This window comes from Erythrolamprus reginae, chromosome 4 (genome assembly GCF_031021105.1).
Source record: "Erythrolamprus reginae isolate rEryReg1 chromosome 4, rEryReg1.hap1, whole genome shotgun sequence".
Classification (NCBI taxonomy): domain Eukaryota; kingdom Metazoa; phylum Chordata; class Lepidosauria; order Squamata; family Dipsadidae; genus Erythrolamprus; species Erythrolamprus reginae.
In genome coordinates this window covers 69,429,082-69,454,889 of record NC_091953.1, presented here as the reverse complement: position 1 = coordinate 69,454,889, position 25,808 = coordinate 69,429,082, and the positions used below count along the sequence as shown (strand labels likewise).

General features: G+C 40.1%; 1 protein-coding gene across 2 annotated transcripts in view; it reads left to right on the top strand.

The window, feature by feature from the left end:
* The window catches only part of TSPAN7 (tetraspanin 7), a 210,265-nt gene that overhangs the window by 103,080 nt on the left and 81,377 nt on the right, over window positions 1–25,808 (top strand). For both annotated transcript variants that reach the window (XM_070750576.1, XM_070750575.1), the window contains exon 2: window positions 13,453–13,641. In XM_070750576.1, coding sequence (XP_070606677.1) covers window positions 13,453–13,641 — 189 coding nt within the window. The remainder of the gene's footprint in view (window positions 1–13,452; window positions 13,642–25,808) is intronic.

Below are 25,808 nucleotides of genomic sequence, written 5' to 3'. Positions count from 1 at the left end.
GTTCAGGCCATGACTTCGTTTCCCAAGAGAGGCACTTCAAAAGGTCCCAGAGAGGTTAGACCTACTGGCGATGAAATTGAAAATATCCCCCAGGCCTCTTCCTCCGGAGCCCCTTTAATGGCTAGACCCACCAGGGCTGAGAAGAGAAGGGACCAAGCTCTGCAAAGGATGCATGAGAAATCGGCTAAATGTTTAAAAGTACAGGCCCAAGTGCACGTTAGCCTGGACCCTCCAGAGGCTTCTAAACTGCCTCCCTCTGGCATCCCTGTGCTCTCTCTGGATGAGCCAAACCTAAACAGACCCCAGCCTAACCTATGGGGCTTAGGTCCAGATGAGCCAGATATTATGATGGAAGATCCCTCCGAGCCAGACCCAACCCAGGCCTACAGGGCATCTTCCTCTTTACCGCTTACCATTACTAACCTTCCTCCAGAGCCTCAATCTATGTATTCTGCCTTGTCTCAAGCCATTGATGCCAAGCTCTTAGCTATCAATGTGCCTTCCTTCTCTCATCCCCCTCCACGTGCCACTAGGCCCGTGAGTTCCTTCTCATCCTACAGAATTCCAGTTCCTGAAGACTTGGATTCCTCTTAGGATGAGAATGAGGATATGGATGTAGAGAACAGGGATGACCCATTCCAATGCCTGTCAGAAGATGAGGAATCACAAATCAAGATTCCAACACCTGCGGCAATTTTTCCAGCCCAACTCTTCAAATCTCTTCTATTCAAGGCAAGAGTGGCCACAGGCTTGGCTGGTCAAGATAAACAATCTGCTTCTTCCACAGATTCACCTGAGGAAAACCTGCCCTATTTTATGGAGGAACAGGAAGACAATGAGGTCATCCCCATGCCAAAATTGTTCAAAGATGCTCTGCTCAAGCAGTGGGACCACCCGGCCTTCGGTTTCAATCCCACAACTAAAGACAAGAAGTGATATAAGCTTTCTCCATCTTATTTTATTTTTATTTATTTGTTTTATTATTTAGATTTGTATGCCGCCCCTCTCCGCAGACTCGGGGCGGCTCACAACAAGATACAGCAAATCATGACAAATCCAAATAAATTTAAAATATTTAGAAAGATTTAAAAAGAACCCCGTTTACTAACAAACACACACACAAACATACCATGTATAAATTGAACATGCCCAGGGGAGGTGTTTCAGTTCCCCCATGTCTGACGGCAGAGGTGGGTTTTAAGTAGTTTACGGAAGGCAGGGAGAGTAGGGGCAGTTCTAATCTCTGGGGGGAGTTGGTTCCAGAGAGTCGGGGCCGCCACAGAGAAGGCTCTTCCCCTGGGGCCCGCCAACCGACATTGTTTAGTTGACGGGACCCGGAGAAGGCCCACTCTGTGGGACCTAATCGGTCGCTGGGATTCGTGCGGCAGAATCTGGTCCAGTGCCATGAAGGGCTTTAAAGGTCATAACCAACACTTTGAATTGTGACCGGAAATTGATCAGCAGCCAATGCAGACTGCAGAGTGATGGTGAAACATGGGCATACCTAGGTAAACCCATGACTGCTCTCGCAGCTGCATTCTGCATGATCTGAAGTTTCAGAACACTTTTCAAAGGTAGCGCCATGTAGAGAGCATTACAGTAGTCGAACCTCGAGGTGATGAGGGCATGAGTGACTGTGAGCAATGAGTCCTGGTCCAAATAGGACCGCAACTGGTGCACCAGGCGAACCTGGGCACCAGTTGAAGATCTTCTTGTCTATCCCAAAGCTGATGAACTGGTAAAAACTCTACACTTTGTGGCTGCTATGCCTGGTGAAGAAGAGGAGGTGTTAAAACACGAAGACAAACCCCTAGAGCAAATGCTCAAAAGGTGTTTCTTAGCAGATACCTGGGCTATCAAGAGTGCAGCAGCAGCATCTTTCTTCTCTAGAGCTATTCTCTTGTGGCTTCAACAGCTCCAGCAGCATATTCCCCGATGATCTACGGGGCCAATAAGACTTCAATAAAGTTTTTGCAGCGGCCCAATACATAGCAGATGCTACCTTGCAATTATCAAGATTTGCACAAGATCAGTAGCAGCCTCAACCACAGCCAGAAGACTTCTATGGCTCCGCCCTTGGCAGGCGGAAGTGAGGCAAAAATGGCAGCTAGCCATGGGTCCTTTAAAGCGCGACCTTCTATTTGGCGACCTCTTGGACCCCCTCCTCACTGAGAACGCTGACAAAAAGAAAGTTTTGGGGCCCACCAACAAGAAGGCTACCAAAACTCAATCTTTTTGACGTCCTAGCTGGCAACAGGATCAAGGATTCGCTTTCCAGAGAAACTCAGGTCAGTATTCCTCTCGTTTTCGCTCCCAAGCTGGCAGAAACCCCAGGGGTAGAGGATCCCATTTTCAAAGAGGTTCTTCCTCGACCAGAGCTTCCAGAAAGCCTAGATGGTGATCTCCATTCTACTCCCATTGGGGGGGCGCCTGGCCTGGTTCTGCTCCAGCTGGCACTGTTCCTGTAAGGACCCCTGGGTTATTTCCACTGTGGAATGGGGACTCCAGTTGGAGTTTATGCTCATGCCTCCTAAACGTTTCATTTCATGCCCATCCCCCAGTTCTTCTCCATCTCGTCTTCGAATGGAGGAGGCTATTCAACATTTGCTGGCTATCAGGGCTATCCCTCTTCCCAGAGAGGTCTTGGTTTCTACTCCATCCTCTTCATGGTCCCTAAGACATCTGGAGGATGGAGGGCCATTTTAGACCTCAAAAATTTAAATCAGTTCATTAAATATAGGAAATTTAAGATGCATTCCTTGTCATCCATCCTAGCTTCTATCCATCCAGGAGACTTTATGGTCTCCTTGGATCTGACGGAAGCCTACCTCCACATCCCTATCGCTAAGAGCCACAGGCTATTCCTACATTTTGCCTTCCAGGTCAAACATTACCAGTATAGGGCCATGCCCTTTCGGCTGTCCTCAGCTCCTCGAGCCTTTACCAAGCTCCTAGGCACCCTGGCAGCTCATATCTGAGCCACCCCCATTCATATTTTATGCTATTTGGATGACATATTAATTCACAGCTCCTCTAAAGAAGGCACCTGTTCAGACCTCAATATTGCCATGTCAGGATCATGTTTTTTCCATTAATTTTAAAAAAAAAGTCAGCTCCAGCCGTCTACTTCTAGTCAACACCTGGGAGCTATCATAAATTCAGATCCCTCTCAGGTCTTTTTCTCTACTGAGAGAAAAACCAGTATCAAGGAGCATATCTCCTGGATAAGGTCTCAGAAAAGGATTTCCATCGTTACCCTGTCTTCTCTACTGGGAAAGATGGTGTCCTGCATTGGTATTATCACATGGGCTTGTCTTCACACCAGGGATCTCCAATGGCTTCTGTTACCATTCCAGAGATCGGGGAACAGCAATTCGGCACGCCTCATCACCATTCCGACCACAGTCCTAAGATCCCTTACGTGGTGGACCTCCCCCGCTCTGGACAAGGGATCCCCCTTCAGGTGTCCAGATCAATTTACCATCACCACAGATGCCAATCTAACGGGCTGGGGAACCCACGCTCAGGGCTTGATAGCCCAGGGCACGTGGTCAGCGGAGGAGGCTTCTAGACCTATCAACTGGCTGGAATTGAGAGCAGTGTCGTTAGCCCTCAAACAATTCAAACCTCACATCATCAGTCAACATGTACTCATTCTCAGGGACAATATAGCCACAAAGAGCCATATTTGCAGACAAGGGGGTACCAGGTCCAAGGCCCTGATGAGGGAAGCCCTGAAGCTGGGCAGAGAGACATCTACAGTCCCTGTGGGCCGACCACATATCGGGAGTTCTCAACATGCAGGCACACTGGCTCTCCCAGTCAACTCTGGATCTAGGAGAGTGGAGTCTTCATCCGGCTCTGTTTTGGCAAACCTGCCTCAAATTCGGTCACCCATCGCTAGACCTATTTGCGACTGTGACCAACACTCAACTCCCTCAATTCTACTCTAGGTTCCCATCCCTGGGAGCCGAGGCAACAAATGCAGTCAGAGCCCCCTGGCCTTGAGGACTGCTTTACGCTTTCCCTCCAATTCCAACTCTCCCAGGTGTGATCCACAAGATCATCCTCGAGAAGGCCCAGGTGATACTGATCGCTCCTCACTGGCCACGCCGGCCTTTGTTCACGGACCTACAACGTTTGTCCGTGCAGGACCCCTGGCGACTCCCCGTTTTGGAAGATATGTTGCGACAGAGGGCCTCTCACCATCCAGATCCGGAGTGGTTCCACCTCACCGCTTGGCTATTAGCCGGTGCGACCTAAATCTACGAGGCTATGACCCGGACACTATAGAAATAATCCTGAAAGCCAGGAGAGTCTCCACCAATAGAATTTACGACCACACCTGGTCCAGGTTTCACCAATGGTGCTCACAGGAAGGCCTATCCCCTGTGTGCGTTCCCATTCACAGAATCATAGCCTTCTTGGTGAAAGGTTTCCATCAAGGCCTCTCAACTAGCACCATTCGCCGTCATCTAGCCACTCTATCTTTGGTCCTAGCAGGACCCCCCAGACAACCACTCCGCTCTTTCCTGGAAATTCAAGAATTAAGAGGCTTTTCAAACCTCAGGCTTTTCAAGGTTCACAGATACCCGTCCTGGGACCTACCACGGGTTCTCCACTCCCTCACTCAGGCACCATATGAACCCCTAAGGTCAGCATCCTTCAGGTACCTATCTTACAAGGTAGCATTCCTGGTGGCGATAACATCTGCCCGACAGTAAGCAACCCATGTGACTGCTCCACCCACTCAGCGTACGAGAAGAGGCGTCCAGGTAAGCGATCAATGCCTATTCCAAGTAGTCATTTGATAAGCCTAAAATGGTAATTAGATAGTAATGTAAGTTTTTAGTGTTCTTTCATCTTTATGGAACAATCTGCCTCTGTATAGATGGTCTTCTGCTAGGAAGAATCATCTTTAGTTATCTCAGGATAGGTATTTGAACTGATTGTTCAAACCATTTTGGAGTAATTTACTCCATGAAATTGTTACCTATATTCTCCATATTAGTGGAGACAGCATCCAGAAATGGGTTAACTTTGTTTATTATCTAATAGGACTGAGTCTGCAGAGAGAGATGACATGCCTCTTCCTGTGCCTTCCATTTTTTAGACTCAGACTTTTCTTGGACTACATGTGTTTTTCAAAGCTCTCATTTTTGGATACTTCTCCAAACAAAGAAAAAGAGCATTCAACTCAGATTGCAAAGGTTTTAGTGATGGTGATCAGATCTCCTTGCTGGCATGAAAAACTTGCCTGATTCCACTGAGAGCTGCTTTTGCAGTGGTTAGACTGTCAGCCAATAGTTCTAACACAGCAGAACTCACAAGATTATTCTCCAAATTGCTGACCCATAGGCACATCTCCAGCCCAGTGGCCTGAGCTGCCAGCTGGCACTGTTTCCACAGCAGCATGCACGAGCCTAGCCCCACAGCGCTTGCTGGGACAGATCAAGGACATTGAGGTTTGGAGTGACGCACAAAGCAGAGCTGTGACACCATTTTATTGCAGTGGGATGAGTTCCTGCTCCTGCCACTTGGCCACACCCTTGATCAGTGCTGGAAAGATCTCACTGGGCTCAGGGAGATTTACTTAGCCCCCGTCTGTATTCTGGGCAAGCTAAACAGAGCTTAAAAATTCCAGTAACACACTAGCTCCACAGCTATTGTCGGGGGCAAAACGAGATCAGCGCTAGAGTGGCTCGCAGGAAAGGAGTTGCAACACCATTTTCTCACTGCAGGGGGAGTCCCTGCTCCCCTCCTCGGCCATGCCCCTGATCAGCACCAGAATGATCTCCCAGGACTCTAGGAGAATTGTTTAGCCTCTGTCCACATTCTAGACAAGCTAAATAGTGCTTAATCATAGTAGTTCTCAGCAAGGCAGGACCCTTAGGGGGAATCCACCAGCTTCAGGTTTTCAAAATGGTGGATGCCATAACCGAAGCTGCTGCCAGCAAGGAGAGGAGTCCAGCCCCTTCCTCTTCAGACAGCGAGAATAATGTAGGCCCTTCTAAAACTAGATCCTCCGAGAGGAGGACTGCTCACAGAATAACTACTGAACTACTGTTTTTAATCCAGTTAGATTATAATTTCAAATTCCAACAGTTATAATGTAAATTATAGATTTAAATATGTTTTGAATTGTAGAAAATTTCTAATAGCATAAAATTTCTAATAGGACCCTTTTAAATGGTGATTTATGCCAAACGTATGTACTTTTAGGGCCAGGTAAATTCCATTCATACAATATTTTCAATCTTTACTGATCAGAGAAAATATTAAAATGGGAGGTTGTTCGCTGAAAGAATGAGACAATGTGGGGACTTCTTCTGTTTTGAATGGATAAATCTATTTGCTGATGTATTAATTAATTAATTAATTAATTAATTAATTAATTAGATTTGTATGCTCACAACAGGAATATAAAATACAAATCCAATGATTAAAAACAAAACAGTTAAAAACCCTTGATTAAAAACACTAATGCAACCCAAACAACCATGCATAAAACGAGGCGGCCAAGGGAAATCAATTTCCCCATGCCTGGCGACAAAGGTGGGTTTTTAGGAGTTTGCAAAAGGCAAGGAGGGTGGGGGCAGTCCTAATCTCCAGGTGGGAGTTGATTCCAGAGGGTTGGGGCCACCACAAAGAAGGCTCTTCCTTTGGCTCCCGCCAGATGGAATTGTTTTGTCAACGGGACCCAGAGAAGGCCAACCCTGTGGGACTTAACCGGTCGCTGGGATTTGTGCGGCAGAAGGCGGTCCCGAAGATATTCTGGTCCGATGCCATAAAGGGATTTATAGGTCATAACCAACACTTTGAATTGTGACAGGAAACTGATCAGCAACCAATGCAGACTGCGGAGTGTTGATGTGACATGGGCATATCTGGGAAAGCCCACGATTCCTCTCGTAGTGGCACTCTGCACGATCTGAAGTTTCCGAACACTCTTCAAAGGTAGCCCCATGTAGAGAGCGTTACAGTAGTTGAATCCCGAGATGATGAGGGCATGAGTGACTGTGAGCAGTGACTCCCGGTCCAGGTAAGGCCACAACTGGTGCACTAGGCGAACCTAGGCAAACGCCCCCCTCGCCACAGCTGAAAGATGGTTCTCTAATGTAAGCTGTGGATCGAGGAGGACGCCCAAGTTACGGACCCTCTCTGAAGGAGTCAGTAATTTCCCCCCCCCCCAGGATAATGGATGGACAGATGGAATTTTCCTTAGGAGGCAAAACCCACAGCTAGTCCGTCTTGTCAGAGTTGAGTTTGAGCCTGTTGACACCCATCCAGACCCCAACAGCCTCCAGGCAATGGCACATCACTTCCATTGCTTCACTGATTGGATATGGGGTGGAGATGTACAACTGGGTATCATTAGTGTTATGGGGTGGAGATGTACAACTGGGTATCATTAGTGTACCCCATGTCCTTGGATGATCTCACCCAGGGGTTTCATATAGATGTTAAATAGTAAGGGTGAGAAGACAGACCCCTGAGGCACCCCACAAGGGAAGGTTGGAGACTGGATGATAGTTGTTAAGTATGGCTGGGTCCAGGGAAGGCTGACCGAACACTTGTAAAAGCTCATATGGAGATTTACAAAGTAGCGATCAGGGCGACAATACAATGTTGCCCTGATTGCATCTGTGGAATCCCACCCAGCCCCCCTGTTTAGGATGACTGACTCTCTCCTTAACCAGGGGGAAGTTGACGAACCCTTGCAGGGTAGTGCTGAGAATTTTAACAAGTTTTTCGCAGATAAAATCACTCAGATCTGGACAGACCTTGACTCCAATTGGAATGCACTGTCAGCTGACAACAAGTCAGTCAAGATGACAGGGGCTCGTTCTTGTCCACCTGTATAGAAGGAGTTTGACCTGGTAACACTGGATGAAGTGGGCAAGACGGTTGGAGCTGTGAGTTCTGCCACCTGTTTATTGGACCCGTGTCCCTCTTGGCTGGTTTTGGCCAGCAGGGAGGTGACATGGAGCTGGATCCAGGAGATTATCAGTGCTTCTTTGAGGGAGGGGTCCTTCCTGGCTCCCTAAAAGGAGGCACTTGTGTGCTCCCTCCTCAAGATGCCTTCCCTGGATCCAGCTGTATTTAACAACTATCATTCTGTCGCCAATCTTCCCTTTATGGGGAAGATTGTTGAGAAAGTGTTGTTGCTCCAGCTCCAGTGGTCCTTGGATGAAGCTGATTATCTAGGCCCTCAACAGTCAGGATTCAGGCCCGGCTATAGCATGGAAACTGCAAAAATTAGAAAAACACCAAATATATTTGATTATCCACATAACTACTGCGGCCAGGTTAATTTATGCCCAATATTGGAAGAATGAAGAAATCCCTCAGGAGGAAGAGACCATAGAAAAAGTCATACTCTGCGCAGAAATGGATAAGTTAACATTAGAAATCAAAAATAAGGAAGAATCGGACTTTTATAAGTGTTGGGAGAGGTTCTATTGATGGTTAGAGAAAAAAGAAAAAAACATGGTTAAAATAAGATCAGAAAAACATTAATTTGACAAAACTATTACCTGGTATTAGAATTTATTGTTAATATTAAGATATAGAATGTTTGTATAATTTAAGATGTGTATTCTTTTCCAAAACTGGCATATGCGAATAATTTAATAGAGCTATAATAGAATGTTACCATAGTTGGAACCATTTTTTCTATGGGATATGCTGCAAATACGTCCAAATACTGTTTGTTTTTCTTTGTTCTATGTTTTTTTTTGTTGTTTTGTTTTTGTTTTTTCTTTTAAATGTAGTGGTTTTGATTTATGTATTGTATATATATATGTATATAAATAAAAAAACTGCTTTAGTCATGCTAATGGATGATCTGTGTTGGGGTTTATCCTCTCCTGGTGCTCCTTGACCTCTCTGTGGCTTTTGATACCATCAATCATGGTATCCTTTTGCACCGACTGGAGGGGTTGGGAGTGAGAGGCACCGTTCTACGGTGGTTCTCATCCTACTTCTCTGGTTGGTCGCCGTCGGTGTTAGTGGGGGTCAGAGGTCGACTCCGAGGTCCCTCCCTTGTGGGGTTCCTAAGGGGTCGGTCCTCTCCCCCCCCTGCTGTTTAATATGTACATGAAACCGCTGGGTGAGATCATCCGAGGGCACCGGGTGAGTTGTCATCAGTATGCTGATGACACCCAGTTATACATCTCTGCTCCGTGTCCAGTCGGTGAAACAGTGGAAGTGATGTGCCAGTGCCTGGAGGCTGTTACGGTCTGTATGGGTGCTAACAGGCTCAAACTCAATCCCGACAAGACAGAGTGGCTGAGGGTTTTGCCTCCCAAGGACACTTCCATCTATCTGTCCATCACCCTGGGGGGGAAATTTCTGTCCCCCTCAGAGAGGGTTCACGACTTGGCCATCCTCCTCGACCCACACCTGACTTTAAAACATTGTCTTTTGGCTGTGGCAAGGGGGGCATTTGCCTAGGTTCGCCTGGTGCACCAGTTGCGGCTCTATTTGGACAGGGAGTCTCTGCTTATGGTCACTCATGCCCTTATTACCTCAAGGTTTGACTACTGCAATGCTCTCTACATGGGCTACTTTTGAAGAGTGTTCGGAAATTGTGCACAACGCAGCCACGCGAGCTGTTATGGGCTTGCCCAGATATGTACATATCTCTCCAACACTCTGGTGGTCAAGCAGCAAGTCCCCATTTCCCGAGAGTGGCCTACCCTTCGGCTCCAGTTGTACCTTGAAGGAGACAACCACAGATGTGTGGGCATTGCAAACTGTGTGGCTCGGGCTCACACTGTAATTTGCATCCTGCCCTTTGCATTGTTTTACTGAAGCAGTCTTTAAAAAATAAGTCTAATAACAATCTATAGACATTTATTATAGTTATTGACTTGCCTCCTTGCATCCAGCTTCAGCAACTGATTAGCACAAGAAAATAAAATTCTGCCTCTGCCTCTGCCTTGCAATTTGCCTCCTTGCAGCTAAAGCTGCACTTTAGTTTCACTTTCATTTTAGCCCATGGCTTGCCTGCAGCCTCACTCATCTGAAGTTTGGGAAGCTGCTAATCAGTTGCTTGGCTTAACTGTTTGCTACAATGAGGTAAATTCCTGGGAGGCAGAGGCCAAAGGGTGGGGCTACATTTGCACTGGATGCCGATCACTTTCCGGTCACAATTCAAAGTATTGGTTATGACCTTTAAAGCTCTACATGGCAATGGACCAGAGTACCTCTGGAACCGCCTGCTACCGCACGAATACCAGCGACCGATAAGGTCTCACAGAGTTGGCCTTCTCCGGGTCCCGTCGACTAAACAATGTCGCTTGGCAGGCCCCAGGGGAAGAGCCTTTTCTGTGGCGGCCCCGGCCATCTGGAATTAACTCCCCCCAGAGATTAAAGCAGCCCCCACCCTCCTTGTCTTTTGCAAATTACTCAAGACCTACCTATATCTCCAGGCATGGGGGAACTGAGACACCTCCCCCAGGCTTTTATATTTTATGTTTGGTATGTATGTGTTGTATGGTTTTAATTGTTGGGGTTTTATATAGCTTTTCTTTAATATTAGATTTGTTACTGTTATATTGTTTGACACCACAAATTCTTCTGCAGCTTTAGCATCTGAACTCGCAGCCTCACCATGCCTCACAACAGAGTGGATGCCAGTCCTCATCTTAAATCTTTGAAACCAGCCCCGACTTGCCTTCAAAGACCGTTCATCCTCTGATGTCCCAGGCATATCATTCACCAAATCCTCATAGATGACTAGAGCCTTTTCTCTAATCATGCCCTCACTCACCGAATTTCCTTCAATCTGTTTATCTTGCAGCCATATCAGCAGTAGCTTCTCCACCTCATCATTCACATCACAACGACGATGAGACATTATTGCCACTCCCTTGGCTGGTTTTGAAGCCATCAGAACCTCCTTCTGCTTCAAAATGGTGCCAATTGTGCTTTTGTTCCGGCCATATTCCTTTGCCAGGTCCACCACACGCATGCCTTCCCCATATTTCTTGATTATTTCAAGCTTCATATCTATAGTCATTGCCTCCTTCTTCTGTTTACTCTCACTGCTTTTGCAGGAACCTTTTTAGGAGACATGACTGAGATTGCTTTTGATGGTTTTTCTACTGTTTTTAAAACAGTTCTAACACAAACAAGAAACTCAAGGAGCAAAGGAAAATGGTGGACAGAGACAGAAAATAAACTGACCAGCTCAGAGAAGGTCACCTGACCCACTCAGAGATGGTCACTGGTGGCCTGGTTGCTAGGAAGAATTTTGGGTGGGAGGAGGAGGATGTAGAAGAAGAGGGGGGCAATCTGCTGAAACTTTAAGGCTTAAAAATAAAAGAGAGCGAATCAGAGGTGGGGAGGAGGAGCATGCCCCTCCAATACAGCCAGCCTGCCAGAGGGGAGAACCTCCCCCGTAGCGTCCCTCTCTCTCTGCCTCTCTCCCTCCCCACCCCTCTGGCTTTTCTTTTTATACAGGTACATACCCCCTTTCCTTATGTTTCTAGGACAGCCAAATTGCACTTAAGCCTCCTTTGGTGATGGGCCGGCTTTGCATTTTTGGCTGGGGGTTGGGGCACGATGGCTGGCCTGACTCCCTCCCCCCCAGTGCTTCGCCCAGGATGAGAGGCCTGGCGAAGGGGCGGGGAGGAACGAGAGGCTCAAGCCTCCTTCGGCAGTGGCGCTGGCAGCCCGGCTTTGTGTTTTGGGCTGGGGGGGATAGGAGGGCCGGCCTGACTCCCTCCCCCCAGTGGTTTGCCCAGGATGAGAGGGACAGCGAAGGGGCGGGGAGGAACAGGAGGCTCAAACCTCCTTCGGTGGCGGTGCTGGCAGCCCGGCTTTGATAGAACAAGAACAAATAGTGGAAAAAATAAAAAGAGCTAAATATTTTGAACATGCAAATAAACCGGGACGATGGTTAGCTTATAAACTGAGAAAACATAGAGAATCTAAAATGATAAACAAATTAGAAGACAGTAAGGGAACAATAAGATATAAAACAGATGAAAAGAAGGAGATAGTACAGGAATTTTATAAAAAAAATTATATCAAAAAGAAGAAATAAAAGAAGAGAAGGTTTTTGAATTTTTAAATTCTATAGATCTACCAATATTAACAGAAGAACAACAGAAGATTAATGCACCATTTACTATGGTAGAATTACAACAGATACTCAAAAATCAGAAAAATAATAAAGCGACTGGTCCCGATGCTATACCTGCTGAATTTTATAAACTAAATAGTAATATACTTACTTTTAATATGTTAGAGATTTTTAAAGAGATAATCGCAGATGGTAAAATACCTAGATCATGGTCTGAAGCTTTAATAACATTAATACATAAACCAGGAACAGAGAAGGAAAAATTCAAAATTATAAACCAACATCTATTAAATGTAGATTATAAAATTTTTGTTTCCATATACACATTTAGATTAAAAAGAATTATGAATTAATTAATTCATGAAGATCACAATGGATTTTTACTGGGTAGACAAATAAAAAATAATTTGAGGACAATTATAAACACATTGGAATTTTATGAACAACATCCAGAAAAACAAATGGCATTAGTAGTTTTAGATGCAAAGAAAGCTTTTGATAATGTTGATTGAACTTATATGAAATTGCAATTAAATAAAATGAATGTTGGCACCAAATTTTTTATTAATGGATGCTATATATTCAAATCAAACAGCTAAAATTATACTTAATAATGATCAAACTGAAAGGTTAGAGATAGAAAGAGGAGTTAGACAGGGTTGCCCCATTTAGTTTCAGTTAGTATCAGTTTGAGTAGAGTTCGTATCCCATATGGCTTTGTAAATAAATTAGAACTTGGAAGAAGGCCAAGGTTTGGACTCTGATTTATTTCTCGGATGTTTATTGGGATGCTGACACACATAATAAGTCAGAATAACAATCCAAATATTACCAAGTACATAGTTTTTCTTACCAGTTATCTTTGTCATAATCAGCAAACAAAAATATCAAGCCTAAATATATTTTAGCTGTAATATATAACTACAATACAGAAAGATTGCAGATAGAATGCAGAGCAAATCTAACTGTGAGTAGCCAGAGAAAGTGAAACAAAGAGGGTGACTCAGAGAAATAAGCTATAAAGTCTAGCTCCCTCTTGTGGCAGTCTGCAACACCTTCAGCCAATATATTGCCAACCCAACAGTTATTGATAAAGTCCTTACAAAAACAATTAACATGCTAATCCCCTAAGTATACTGGATATTTTTATCAGTAAAGTTATTTGTGTAGTTTGCTGATTTACTGTTCTGGAGCTTTGATTTGTGGCATTGTTTTTTTCTAATTAGCCTAATAAATACTTTCATATTTGTTTTTGTATCAGCTATTCTGTACATTAAAAAAATATGTTGTCAGTAAAATCATATGTTATCCTTATAAAATCTAACCAAGCCTCTCTTTTCCTGCTTCATATTTTCCAGATAACTGGTGTTATCCTTCTTGCTGTTGGTGTCTGGGGGAAGTTGACTTTAGGCACATATATCTCACTTATTGCTGAAAACTCCACTAACGCTCCATATGTTCTCATCGGGACGGGTACCACAATAATTGTTTTTGGACTGTTTGGCTGCTTTGCAACATGTCGAGGAAGCCCATGGATGCTGAAACTGGTGAGGAAGTTAAATAATTTCATTTTAGAAAGCTGAAGGTTCAGGTACACATATAGGCATATGCTTGTGAAGAACAAAGGACCATAGATCACTTTATTTGTATAATTTTGTCATTTATCATTTTTTCTAATGCCTCAAATACCATGCCAGATTAGAAATAATAATAATGTTTTTGAAAAACTATACCTACTGGTAAATATGAAATTCACAATTCAACAGGTTTTGATAATGTGCACATCTGTTATTAATATATAACCCAACAAATATCTTGATTTGAAAAGAAATATGCTGATCTCTTTAAAATCTGGGAAATAATTCAATTATGCCAATAACTTTTATCTTTCCTGCCATTCACTAATTTCTATTCTCAGGAAGGGAACAAAATCAGAAAAGAGTTGTGTTGACTTATGTGTGAGGAAATTTGTTACTTTTCCAGATAGCTTCAAATTTTGAATAAACCATGGATTGTGTTGAAATAATTCTATATGACAACTACAGTATTTCAGAAAACAGAGTAAACAATTCTAAATAATTCTTGGGGATTTGTGTGCAACACAGAAAAAAAAAATCAAATACACACTTTTGCCACTAAGCCCAGGTATTTATCAATTTATAAAAATTTGTCATAAATTATATTTGAAGTTATAACAATACTGAAACAAAAATGACATCACTAATTCTTACATTTATGATCCATATTCGTGTGATGAAAATTCAGGCATTTGGCAACCAACATGCATATACAGTGGTATCTCTACTTACGAACTTAATTTGTTTTGTGACCAGGTTCGTAAGTAGAAAAGTTCGTAAGAAGAGGCAATTTTTCCATAGGAATCAATTTAAAGGCGAATAATGCGTGCAAACCAATTAGGAAAATCCAAAACTTTAAGGCTTTAAAAAAAAGTGGTGGCCGGAAGAAGCAGCGGGAAGTGAGATCAGGTGGAGAACATAGCAGCAGGCTGTTAAGAATAATTAAAATCCGTTTGAACTTTAATTACCCTAGAGGTGATGGATTTAAGGAGTCCAGGCATCGAGTGTGAAAACAAGCATTTCTTTATTATAAAACAGAAAATAAACAGTGTTATAAGAGACAAAACAATCTAGGCAGCTAAGGCATAATGGCGTCTGGAGAAGAACAATACGGAGGAAGAGAGCAATCTCATGCGGGCGGAAGTGATATGTGGGATATGACGTAAATATGAGAGTGATTAATAGCAAAGGCACACATGTTAACTCTTTAATTACTGAATGTCTCTATGGCTGGCAATTTCCAGCGTGACACCCCTTCTTTGGCAGTCATCAGGGACATTGGTTCACATAAGGCACATTTTCTTGGAGAGGTATTCGTGTTGGTCAGCTGGCAGTGGTTTATTCAGCACGTCAGCGATCTGTTCAGTTGTAGGCACATAATGTAGTTTCAGGAATCCTTGTTGTACATATTTTCTTGCATTCTTATATCTTATGTCGATGTGCCATGAACGAGCTCCCACATATTCAGCTTCAGCTATGAATGTAACTGAAATATTGTCCTCCATAATAACTATAGGTTTCATTGGATCAGCCCAGATACTATTAATGAGAGCAGAAACATTGGTTAAAGCATTACAACAGTCAGAGACACAAGCATATTCTGACTCAGTGGAGGAACAAGAAATAAATTTCTGCTTTCTAACTTTCCAATAAATTGGACAACCATTCAAAAACATTATAAAACCAGAAGTACTTTGTCGAGTTTCAATATCACCTGCCCAATCAGAATCTGCATAGCAAATCAATTCAGGATACTTGTGTTCTGGTTCCAAGAACAACTTCGTGTTGTTCGTGTACTTCATGTATCTGAGCAATCTCTTTATGCATGTCCAGTGAAATGTAGTTGCGTTGCCTACGTGTCGTGACAACAAATTGACAGAGTGAAATGTCGGGTCTTGTCCAACTGCTAATATATAACAGTGACCCAATGACTGAGCGATAAAGTGTTTGGTCCTTAAACAAAGGACTGTCTTGGTATGTCAGCTTGTAAAAGTCTGTCTGCATTGGAGAGCGACATGGATGTGCATCAGTCATGTTGCAATGTTGCAAAAGTTGATCAATCTTGTTCTCTTGTGACAGGCTAAACCCCTTCTGAGTTTTGTCAATCTGAACTCATAAGTAGTCATGAATGTGTCCTAAGCTTTTCAGTGTAAAGTCTTTTTCTAAACCTTTTGCAAAAATTTCACTCATACGTTGATTTGGACCAATGTAAACAATATCATCAACATAAACAAGAACAATTTCATAAACATTACCTTGCCCTTTTTTAAACACGCATTCATCAGAGTCGGACTTAATAAAGCCCATTGAATTTAGCTTGTCAATGAGACATCTATGCCACATTAAACCAGATTGTTTCAATCCGTACAGACACTTTTGCAAGTACCAGACATCTCCTTCCTAGTCCTGGAATCCGGGCGCGCCTTTCACATAGATTTCTTCATCTAGATCAGCATTCAGATAAGCAGTTTCGACATCGAACTGGAAAACTTCTAAATTCAGGGCAACAGCTGTTGTTAAGGCAATTTTGACACTTTCATTTCTGATAGTAGGTGAATAAGTATCGGTGTAATCTTCTGGAAAAATTTGAGAGTAGCCCTGTGCTACTAATCTTGCTTTGTATATTTTCTCACCGTTTGGTTTTTGCTTAATTCTGTAGACCCATCGAGTGCCAATAACTTTCTTGTTCCTTGGAGGGTCAACGTGTTTGAACACCTTAAGTTTCTTTAAACTGTCCAGTTCAGCTTGCATGGCATCATACCATTTTTCTTGTTCTGACTCGGGTAAATGTCTTATTTGATAAAAATTATCAGGAGGAAGTGTGACATTGTTGCAAAGAACAGGAAAAGATTTTTGAGATACTTGCGCTTGATATCTCTGTGGAGGAACTCCTTTTGTGGTTCTCTTGGAACGTCTTAGAACCGTGGTCCATTCATCATCTTGGTCATCTCCGTCTCCCTTTTTTTTAAAAATAATTTTTTTTATTAGTTTTTCTTAAAATAAACAGACACACATACAAACATTAAACAAAAAGTGGGGGTGCATTTCCCCCGCTTCTCTTGAAAGTATAGATTCAAATACAGAAAAAGAATACATAATTGAATATATGTTGAATATTAAAAAGTCTAGTAAATTTGGGTTAGAATTTTCAAAATCTTAAGTACTATGCATATATAAACTAAAGTTCTTAATATATTGCTTATACATAAACTAATATACCATAATCATCAAACAATACATTTAATCTAATTTTAACTACTATACGTGTATAAACCAAAATTCTTAATATATTGCTTATACATAAACTAATATACCATAATCATCAAACAATACATTTAAACTAATTTTAATTACTATACGTATATAAACCAAAATTCTTAATATGTTGCTTGTACATAAACTACTATACCATAATCATCAAAAGATACATTTAAACTAATATTAACATTGTTATCACCTAGGTAAAAACAAATACAAAAGATTAACTAAAAATAAATTTGTATATCTTATTTTTTCTTGTCTATCCATTTATAACATTGTTCCATGTTTCATAGAATTTAGTATCTTCTTGATCATTTAATCGTCTTGTCATCATATCCATTTCAGCGCAATCTAATATTTTAGCTATAATTTCTTCTTCCTTGGGGATTTCTTCCCCCTTCCAGTTTTGCGCATATATTATTCTAGCCGCAGTTAGTATGTGTATAATTAAGTAAAGAATTTCTTTCTTATAAGTCTGGTTGGTAATTCCTAATAGGTAAAATTCCGGGGTATTTTCTATATCTTGCTTTACTATTTCTTTTATTATTTTCTCTATCATCTTCCAGTATATTTTAGCTTTACCACATGTCCACCATTGATGGTAATAGGTTCCTATTTCATTCTTGCATTTCCAACATAGTGGGGATGTTTTGGGAAACATTTTTGCTATCCTATTTGGTGGGAGATGCCACCTGTAGAACATTTTAATTTGGTTTTTTTTTAATGAGACTGATTTGGTCATTTTCCAGTTATTAATCCAAACTTTCTCCCATGTGTCTATGTCTATTTCCTTGCCAATATTTCTGCACCATCTTATCATAGTGTCTTTTAAGGTCAACTCTATATTTTTATGAGCAATGAGGAATTTATATATTTTACCTATCATTTTTGTTGGATTGGTAGTAATTAGATTACTTAGCAAATTTTTACTTTTATTAAAAATGTAAAAAGTTTTATCCTTCTGGTATCTAGATCGAATCTGGGCGTAATGCCACCAGTCTATTGTTATCCCTTCTTCTTGTAATTTAATCCTAGATTTTAACTTCATCTGGTCATTTAGTAATTCTTTATATCTAAAAGATATTTTCTTGTCTTTTATAGACTTCGGATGTGTTATTGCTTCTAGGGGGGCAAGCCATTCTGGGATATTTAGAAAGTGATTTTTCCTTATGTTTTTCCAAACCTCTAATAGATACTTCCTTAATGTATGTCTTTTAAAATATGAGTGGTTTTTTTTCCTTGTCGTACCATATAAATGCGTGCCATCCAAGCATAAGATCATGTCCTTCTAGATTTAATATTCTTTTGTTCTCTAGAGTTATCCAATCTCTAACCCATGTTAATGCGGCAGCCTGGTAGTATAATTTCCAATTTGGAAGGCCAAATCCTCCTCTTTCTTTGATATCTTCTAGACAATTTATTTTTATCCTTGCTTTTTTCCCTTGCCATATAAATTTTTTAACTAGATTTGTCAAAGTTTTAAAAAAGATTCCCCCTGGGTTTATCGGAATTACCTGGAAGAGAAATAAGACCTTGGGTAAAATATTCATCTTAATTGTTGCAATTCTTCCTAGAAATGATATTTTCAGGTTATTCCACATTGCTAAATCTTTTTTAATTTCTGTTAGTAATTTTGTATAGTTATCATTTTTTAATGTTATTGTTTTCGCTGTTAGATTTATTCCTAGGTATTTTACTTTTTAAACAATCTTTATTCCAGAAATGCTTTCTAATTTGGTTTCTTGTGTTTTGCTCATATTTTTAGTTAAAAAATGTGTTTTACTTTTGTTTATCTTTAAACCTGCTACCTTTCCATATTGTTCAATAGCTTGCAGTAATGTGGGAACTGTTGTTATCGGTTCTTCAATTATAAACGTTAAGTCATCTGCAAAGGCTTGGACTTTATAAGTTTCATCTCCTACAGTTAAACCTTTTATTTTAGGATCTGCTCTTATTTTAATTAATAGAGTTTCAAGAATCATAATAAATAGCAATGGTGATATAGGGCAACCTTGACGAACTCCCTTATTTATCTCAAGTATTGGTAGTTGGTTATTGTTCAATATTATATTAGTTGTTTGTTTTGAATAAATAGTATCTATTAAATTAACAAATTTTGGGCCAAATCTCATTTTATTTAATTGCATTTTTATAAATATCCAATTGACGTTATCAAAGGCCTTTTGGGCATCTAGGAACATTAAGGATGCTGTCTTACCTGGATATTGTTCATAGTACTCTAGTGTGTTTATAACTGTTCTGAGGTTATTTTTAATTTGTCTCCCTGGTAGAAACCCATTTTGATCTTGGTGTATTATTCCATTTATGACTCTTTTAAGTCTGTCTGCATAAATAGCAATAAATATCTTGTAATCTACATTTAATAATGATATAGGCCTGTAATTTTTAATTTTTTCTGGCTCTGTGCCCGGTTTGTGTATTAAAGTTGTTAGTGATTCTGACCAAGATTTAGGAATTTTACCCTCGAGTCTACATAAATTGAAGATTTCTAACATATTATTTCTTATTGTTTCATTTTCTATTTTATACCATTCTGCCGGTATGGCGTCTGGGCCCGTGGCCTTATTATTTTTCTGTTTTTTGATTGTTATTAGGAGTTCTTCCATTGTTATTGGTCCATCCATGGTGGCCTGTTGGTCCTCTGTTATTTGTGGTAATTTTGAAGATTGTAAATAGTTAAAAACTTCATCTTCGCTAATATTATCTTTTGCATATAGATCTTTATAAAAATTATACACAATGTCTGCCTTTCCTTCTGTATCATATTTTATTATACCATCTTTGTCTTCTAGTTTTTAAATTAATTTTGATTGTCTCTGTTTTCTAAGTTTATATGCTAGCCATCTGCCTGGTTTGTTTGCATGTTCAAAATAGTGTTGCTTTGCTCTTTTAATTTTTTCAGTGATCTGATTTTGTTCTATGATTCTAATTTTATGTTTAATTACATTTATTTCTGTTTTTAAATCTCTATTCTTAATATGTTGCTGCGATGAAAATTCTAGTTGTTTTAATTCATTTATTAATTGTACATACTTTAATTTGTTTTCCTTGTTATATTTTGCTGTGTAGGATATTGTTAATCCTCTTATATAGGCTTTAACTGTATCCCATAGATTTTGTGGAGTGGTGTCTGAGTTTTAATTAATTTCAAAAAATATTTTTAATTCTTTTTCAATCCAATCCTTATATTTCTTATCATTTAAAATGTTTCTATTCATCCGCCAGTTATTCTGTTTATTATTCATTCTCATAGAGACCACTATTGGATTGTGATCAGCCCATGTATTGACATCTATCTCGGCCTCTTTTATTTGTTCTGCAACCATTTTTGGTGCCCATACCATGTCTATTTTTGTCCAAATTTTGTGGGGGTTGGAGTAGAAGGTATATTGTCTCTTGTGAGGGTATCTTTCCCTCCAGATATCGTTTAATAATAGTTCCGTTTTCATTTTTTGAAAAGTACTAGGTAGCAAATTCCTTCTTGTTTTTTTACTTTTTTTCCTTTTATTGTTACCTCCCCCCCCTGAATGGTCTAGTTGTCTATTCGCAATAGCATTAAAATCACCAATTATTAATACATTTTCAATAGCTAGTTCTATTATTGTTTGGTGTAAATTTTTATAAAATGTCATTTGATCTTCATTAGGGGCATAGATAGAAACAATAACTAGAGGTCTAGGTTCAATATCAACTTGTACAATCAATATTCTACCCTCATTATCCTTAAATATTTGTTTGGAATTTATAGAATTCTCAACATACATCACTACTCCTCTTTTTCTTTGATCTGCTAATGCAGCATACATTTTTCCAATTTTGGGATTCAACAGTAATTTTTGGTTATTTTTTTTAATATGCACTTCTTGTAATATTGCAATTTGAGCATTTTGATTTCTGATTTTAGAAAAGATTTGTTTCCTTTTCCTTGGTTCATTAAGTCCATTGACATTTACAGAAAAGATTTTTAAATCTTTACTTATTGTCATTTAGTAGGTTTTTTGGCTTCTCGCTGAGGTTGAACTCTTCTGGCACCTTGGTCCTGCTCTATTGTCTGAGCAGAAGCCCCCAGATCTTCTTTTTGTTGGGTTGCTGGTTTTTCCCCTGGTTGCTGTTGTACTGGTTGTTGTTGGACCGCTTGTTGTTTAGTTGTATAGTCCAGATGGCTGATACCACTGTTTTCAAAGAAGTACATGGCTTGATCTATATTTTCCAATTTGTATCTTGTAGAACGCCAAGTCAGAGATAGGCCTTGTGGAATAAGCCAACGGAAAGTTATATTTTCTTTAATCAAAATTCTAGTTAGGAAATGATAGTCTCTTCTGCTTTCTCTGACACTTCTTGGAACTTGTTTTAATATTTTTATTTCAATTCCTTGATGTTGGAGTTTGGAGTTTCTTGACCAGTGGAGTATGTCATCTCGCAAAGCTTTTCTTGTGAACTTGATGTGTATCTCTCTCGGAAGATTGTGGCGACGAATGTAGCTATTCGAAGTTCTGTAAACTTCATCGATTTCTTTCAGTAGTGCTGTGGGATCCTCTTGGAGTATTCCTCCAATAGTTTCAGCCATAGTCATTTTTAAATCTTCATCTTTTTCCTCTTTTATATTCTGAAATCTTAGCCCATACGAAGCACGTTGCATCTCCAACTGAGTGATTGATTCATCATATCTTCTATATCTTGCATCAGCTCTACCTTCAAGGTAGTCCATTCTTTTGTCGGTTTTATCGGACTTCTCTTCAACTTTTTTAACTCGGTCATCACTTTCTTGTAATGTTTGTTGCATCTCCTTTATCTGGTCTTTCATCTGTCCCATGTCAACTTTCAATTCAGCCATCTCCTTTTTGAATTCTGCCAACTCTGATTTTATAACTTCTCTTTGTTGTGTTGCGTCCTCTTTTATAGCCTCTCGTTGTTGGGTTGCATCTTCTTGAGATTTAAACATAAAGTCTTTCAAAGTATTTAGGGTTTCTTGTATTGTTGCAAAGTTGGACTGCATTGTTTTGTCTTTGTCTTTCTCCTTGGTAGACATAGTTAACACCTGGTGCGACGGGGAAGGATGCGGTGACCCTTGTGGGGAAGGAATTGTTGCTGTAGTTTGTTTTTTGACCGTTTTAACAAAGGTTGAGGTACTTGACATTATCAAATTTGAATCCACTATTTAAAATTTAAAATTACTTTCAATTTCTATGTAGTAAAAGGAAAAGAATTCCTATAAATTCCAAACCTGTTCAATTTAGCTTGTTAACAGTTTCCCTTCAAATATAGCTATATATATCAATCCAATTACTAACAAAATTCAAAATATATTGTTATTTTTAAAACTTTAGATATGCAATACCAAAAAAAACCCAGGTGTAAAACTTTTAAAAATACGAAAGAAATAAGAGCTAAAAAGAAGTAGTCTGATAAAAGGACAGAATAGATGAAAAAAAAAATAGAAAGAAAAAATTATGGGAAAGAAAAAGGAGAGGGAGAGAGGGAAGAGGAGAAAATTAGGAAAAAGAGTGGAGGAAATTATTCTAGGGGAGAGAAAAAGAAAGGAGGTGGTATTTTAATTCCACTAAGAAAGAGCAGGAAACCAAGGTTTATTAACAATGCATATGTTTCAAATCAGTTTTCTTTTAAAAAAAGCAGTGCACCAAAAAAGAAAAGAAAGGAATCTAAAAGAGACCAGGGAGGAAAATAGTTATTCTAAAAGACAAAATATCAGTATTATATACTTATGTTCTTCTTATAAGTCGAATAGTTGTGCTGGGAAGTAAAGGTTGTAAATCCAAGTATCAAGGGATAGAGTTATATTTAGTTCCAATTTCAAATTCAAAGGCAAAGTCAAGTTAAAAGTTTTCGTTTGCTTAGAATAAAGTAAGTTTATTTTCCAAGTTCAAAACAGAAGTAAAGAGGCAAATCCTAAGATGGATTCAGGTTAAGTTTCGTACAGCAAGGCAGATGTTGGGAAATTCTCAGCAAATAATCCAAAAATGATCAGCAAGTAATCCAAATACGTTAATCCAAAAGTAGATAATCCAAAAAGAAGGTTGAATAAACTCTTTGTGATCTAATGTTTCAGTTCCTTTTATTTTCCATTTATTTTCTAATTATTGCGTTATTTCGTTATTGTAAAAAATCAGCAAGGTGAGAAGAAAGGCAGCAAAACTGTGTTCCTCCGCTGTCAGAATTTAAGCCCTGAACACTATAATTTTAACAATCTAAAAAAAAACGAATTCCAATCATCATTGCAAATTTCCTTTAGCAATTTAGATTTTCTATATAGTCATATCGAATTTTATTAACCCATAGAGTAAGGAAAATATTTTTTAAGTTCCAAAGTTCAAGTTCAAGATGGAAAAAACGAAAGTGAAAAAAATTAGATTCGGCTGTTATTTGCGGATGAATCCAAAAGAAAAACTTTCACCTTCGCCTTATTGAAAAAAAACCTTTCACTTGAAACTTTCACTGCGATCAAATCTTCTGTTTTTGAACATGAAACAAAAAAAGAGTTTTTTACCTTAGGTCTTTTTATCTGTTGTATTCCTTTTCAGTCAGATAAATTGCAATAGTTTCGCTTTCTTGAACTTTTTCTTGCTTCCCGTTGAATGGGGGGAGAATGCACTGGCCGAATCTTCCTAAGCAAGGAAGATCGGTTCTCCCTTCTCCGAAGCTGCGGGGCGAATCCCTGTTCTGGGATCGGGCCATCCGAGCCCGATCCGATCGCAAATTTGCGACCTTCGGAGGGGTAGAAGGAATCTCGGGGCAGAGCGCTGCCGAAGAGATCCCGCTGCGGTCTCCTCCAGACTGGAAGTCCATCTCCGTCTCCAATTACATCGCTAGGAACATCATCTGCGACTGGTGAAGACTGTACATCAGGATCATCTGGGACATCTGGGACAGCTATCTGAGAGTCAGGTTGCGCTGTACCTTGAACATCATTTCTAGGAAAATAAACTGAAGTATCATTACTGTGTATTCTGGACCAATTTGTATCTTCCTCAAATTTAGCTGAATTGGAAATAACAGCTTTGTGATTAGAGTCAGCAAATTTGTAGTACTTGGAACTTTCATCAAAACCTATAAATCTCAGTCTTTCTGCCACTGGACCGCCTTTAGTTCTCTGGGCCAGTGGAATGTTAACCATGGCATACGAGCCAAAAATGTGAAGGTTTTGAATGTCAGGTTTCTTTCCATAAAGCATGTAGTAAGGAGTTTGCTTTAAAACACTGCTCCAGGTACGATTAACAATGTAGTTTGCATACCTTAGTGCTTCACCCCAGTAGAAATTGTTGAGATCAGCGTCTTCTAGGAGACAGCGATACATAGTCTGTAAAACGCCTTGGCGTCATTCTACAATACCGTTATGGATGGAGTGTAAGGGGCTGAAGCTTGGTGCCGTATTCCGTTCCGTCTCATCCATCCTTGGAATTGTTGGGACATGAATTCTCCACCACGATCACTTTGGATTCTTCTGATATGGACACCGTATTGATTGAAGACCTGTGCAGCAAAGTCTGTAAAGATCTGAAACATCTCTGATTTTTGTTTCATTAGATACACAAAACCATATCTAGAATAACTATCAACAATTGTTAAGAAATACTTACTGTTACCCCTAGTAGGCCGAAATGGACTGACAATGTCGGTATGAACCAAATCGAAAATGCGTGTAGACAAACGTAGGGCATTCTTAGCAATGGGAGAAGCTTTCGATTTTGATTTGTTACAAACAAAACAGTCTAAGTAAATTGGGCAATTACTATTGACTTTGAAACCATTTACGAATTCAGGCATCTTGGATAAGACATCATATGAAGCATGGCCCAAATGACAGTGCCAACGGTGAATGCACCTGGAATGAAAAGATTTGTTAGTTAGTACAGGTTTAGCATTTGCAACATTATGCAGAACACCTTGGAATTCATTGGCTTTATGAGCCTCTGTTTCTATAGTAGCAACAGGTTTTCTCTCTGGGCCTGCGCTTTCATGGTTTGGAACGCTTATACTTACATCTACCTGTGCATGAAAGTTTGGCTTCAGGTAATAAACACCATCAATCGGAATAGCATGTGCGACAACAGTTCCATTTTTAATAATGTGGATCTCATTGTTCAGGAGCATAGCTTTGTAGCCCAAGTCTTTGTTCAGGTGATAAAGACTGAGTAAGTTGCTTGTAGCATTTGGAATGTAGAGAACACGTGGAATCATCTGATCCAATTCTTCTATGTAGACAGTTCCTTCTCCTTCAACTCTGCATATGTGATTTGAGACTGAGTACAACTCTTTTATATCGGTCTCATGTAATTCAGTAAAAAGTTCTCTTTGATGAGTAATGTGAAAAGCAGCTCCGCTATCTAAAGTCCATAAATATCTTATGTTGTACTCATAATTTAAATCAGGAACATTGTTTAGAGTCAAAGTATTGATTGTAGCATGTGATTCGCTTCCGGAACTTCGTTGAGCTGATCTGTAGTTACTGGAACTCCTGCGTCTGCCGCCTCTGGGATGTGTTCCTCTGGGCTGGGCAGGATATTGAGAGCATTGAGAATCAGCAGATTGAGAGCATTGAAAATCTGTTCTTCTGGATTGGTTACTTCTTTGTTGGTAACCATGACTCGCTGGAGCTCTGGTAGTAGCTGTTCTGGACTTAAGTCTGCGTTCCATAATTACTTCTTCAGTTAAGATTTGACAAACTCTGGATGTAGTACGTTGAGGTAGAGGTATACTATGACACTTAGTAATAGCCTCTTTCCAGTCCTCATTTAGCGACGAGATGATTGCCATGGTCATTTGTAGGTGATCAATGTTGTATCCTCTTTCTGCCAATTCTTTTTGCATTGCCAAGAGTTTTGACAAGTGTGGAGCAA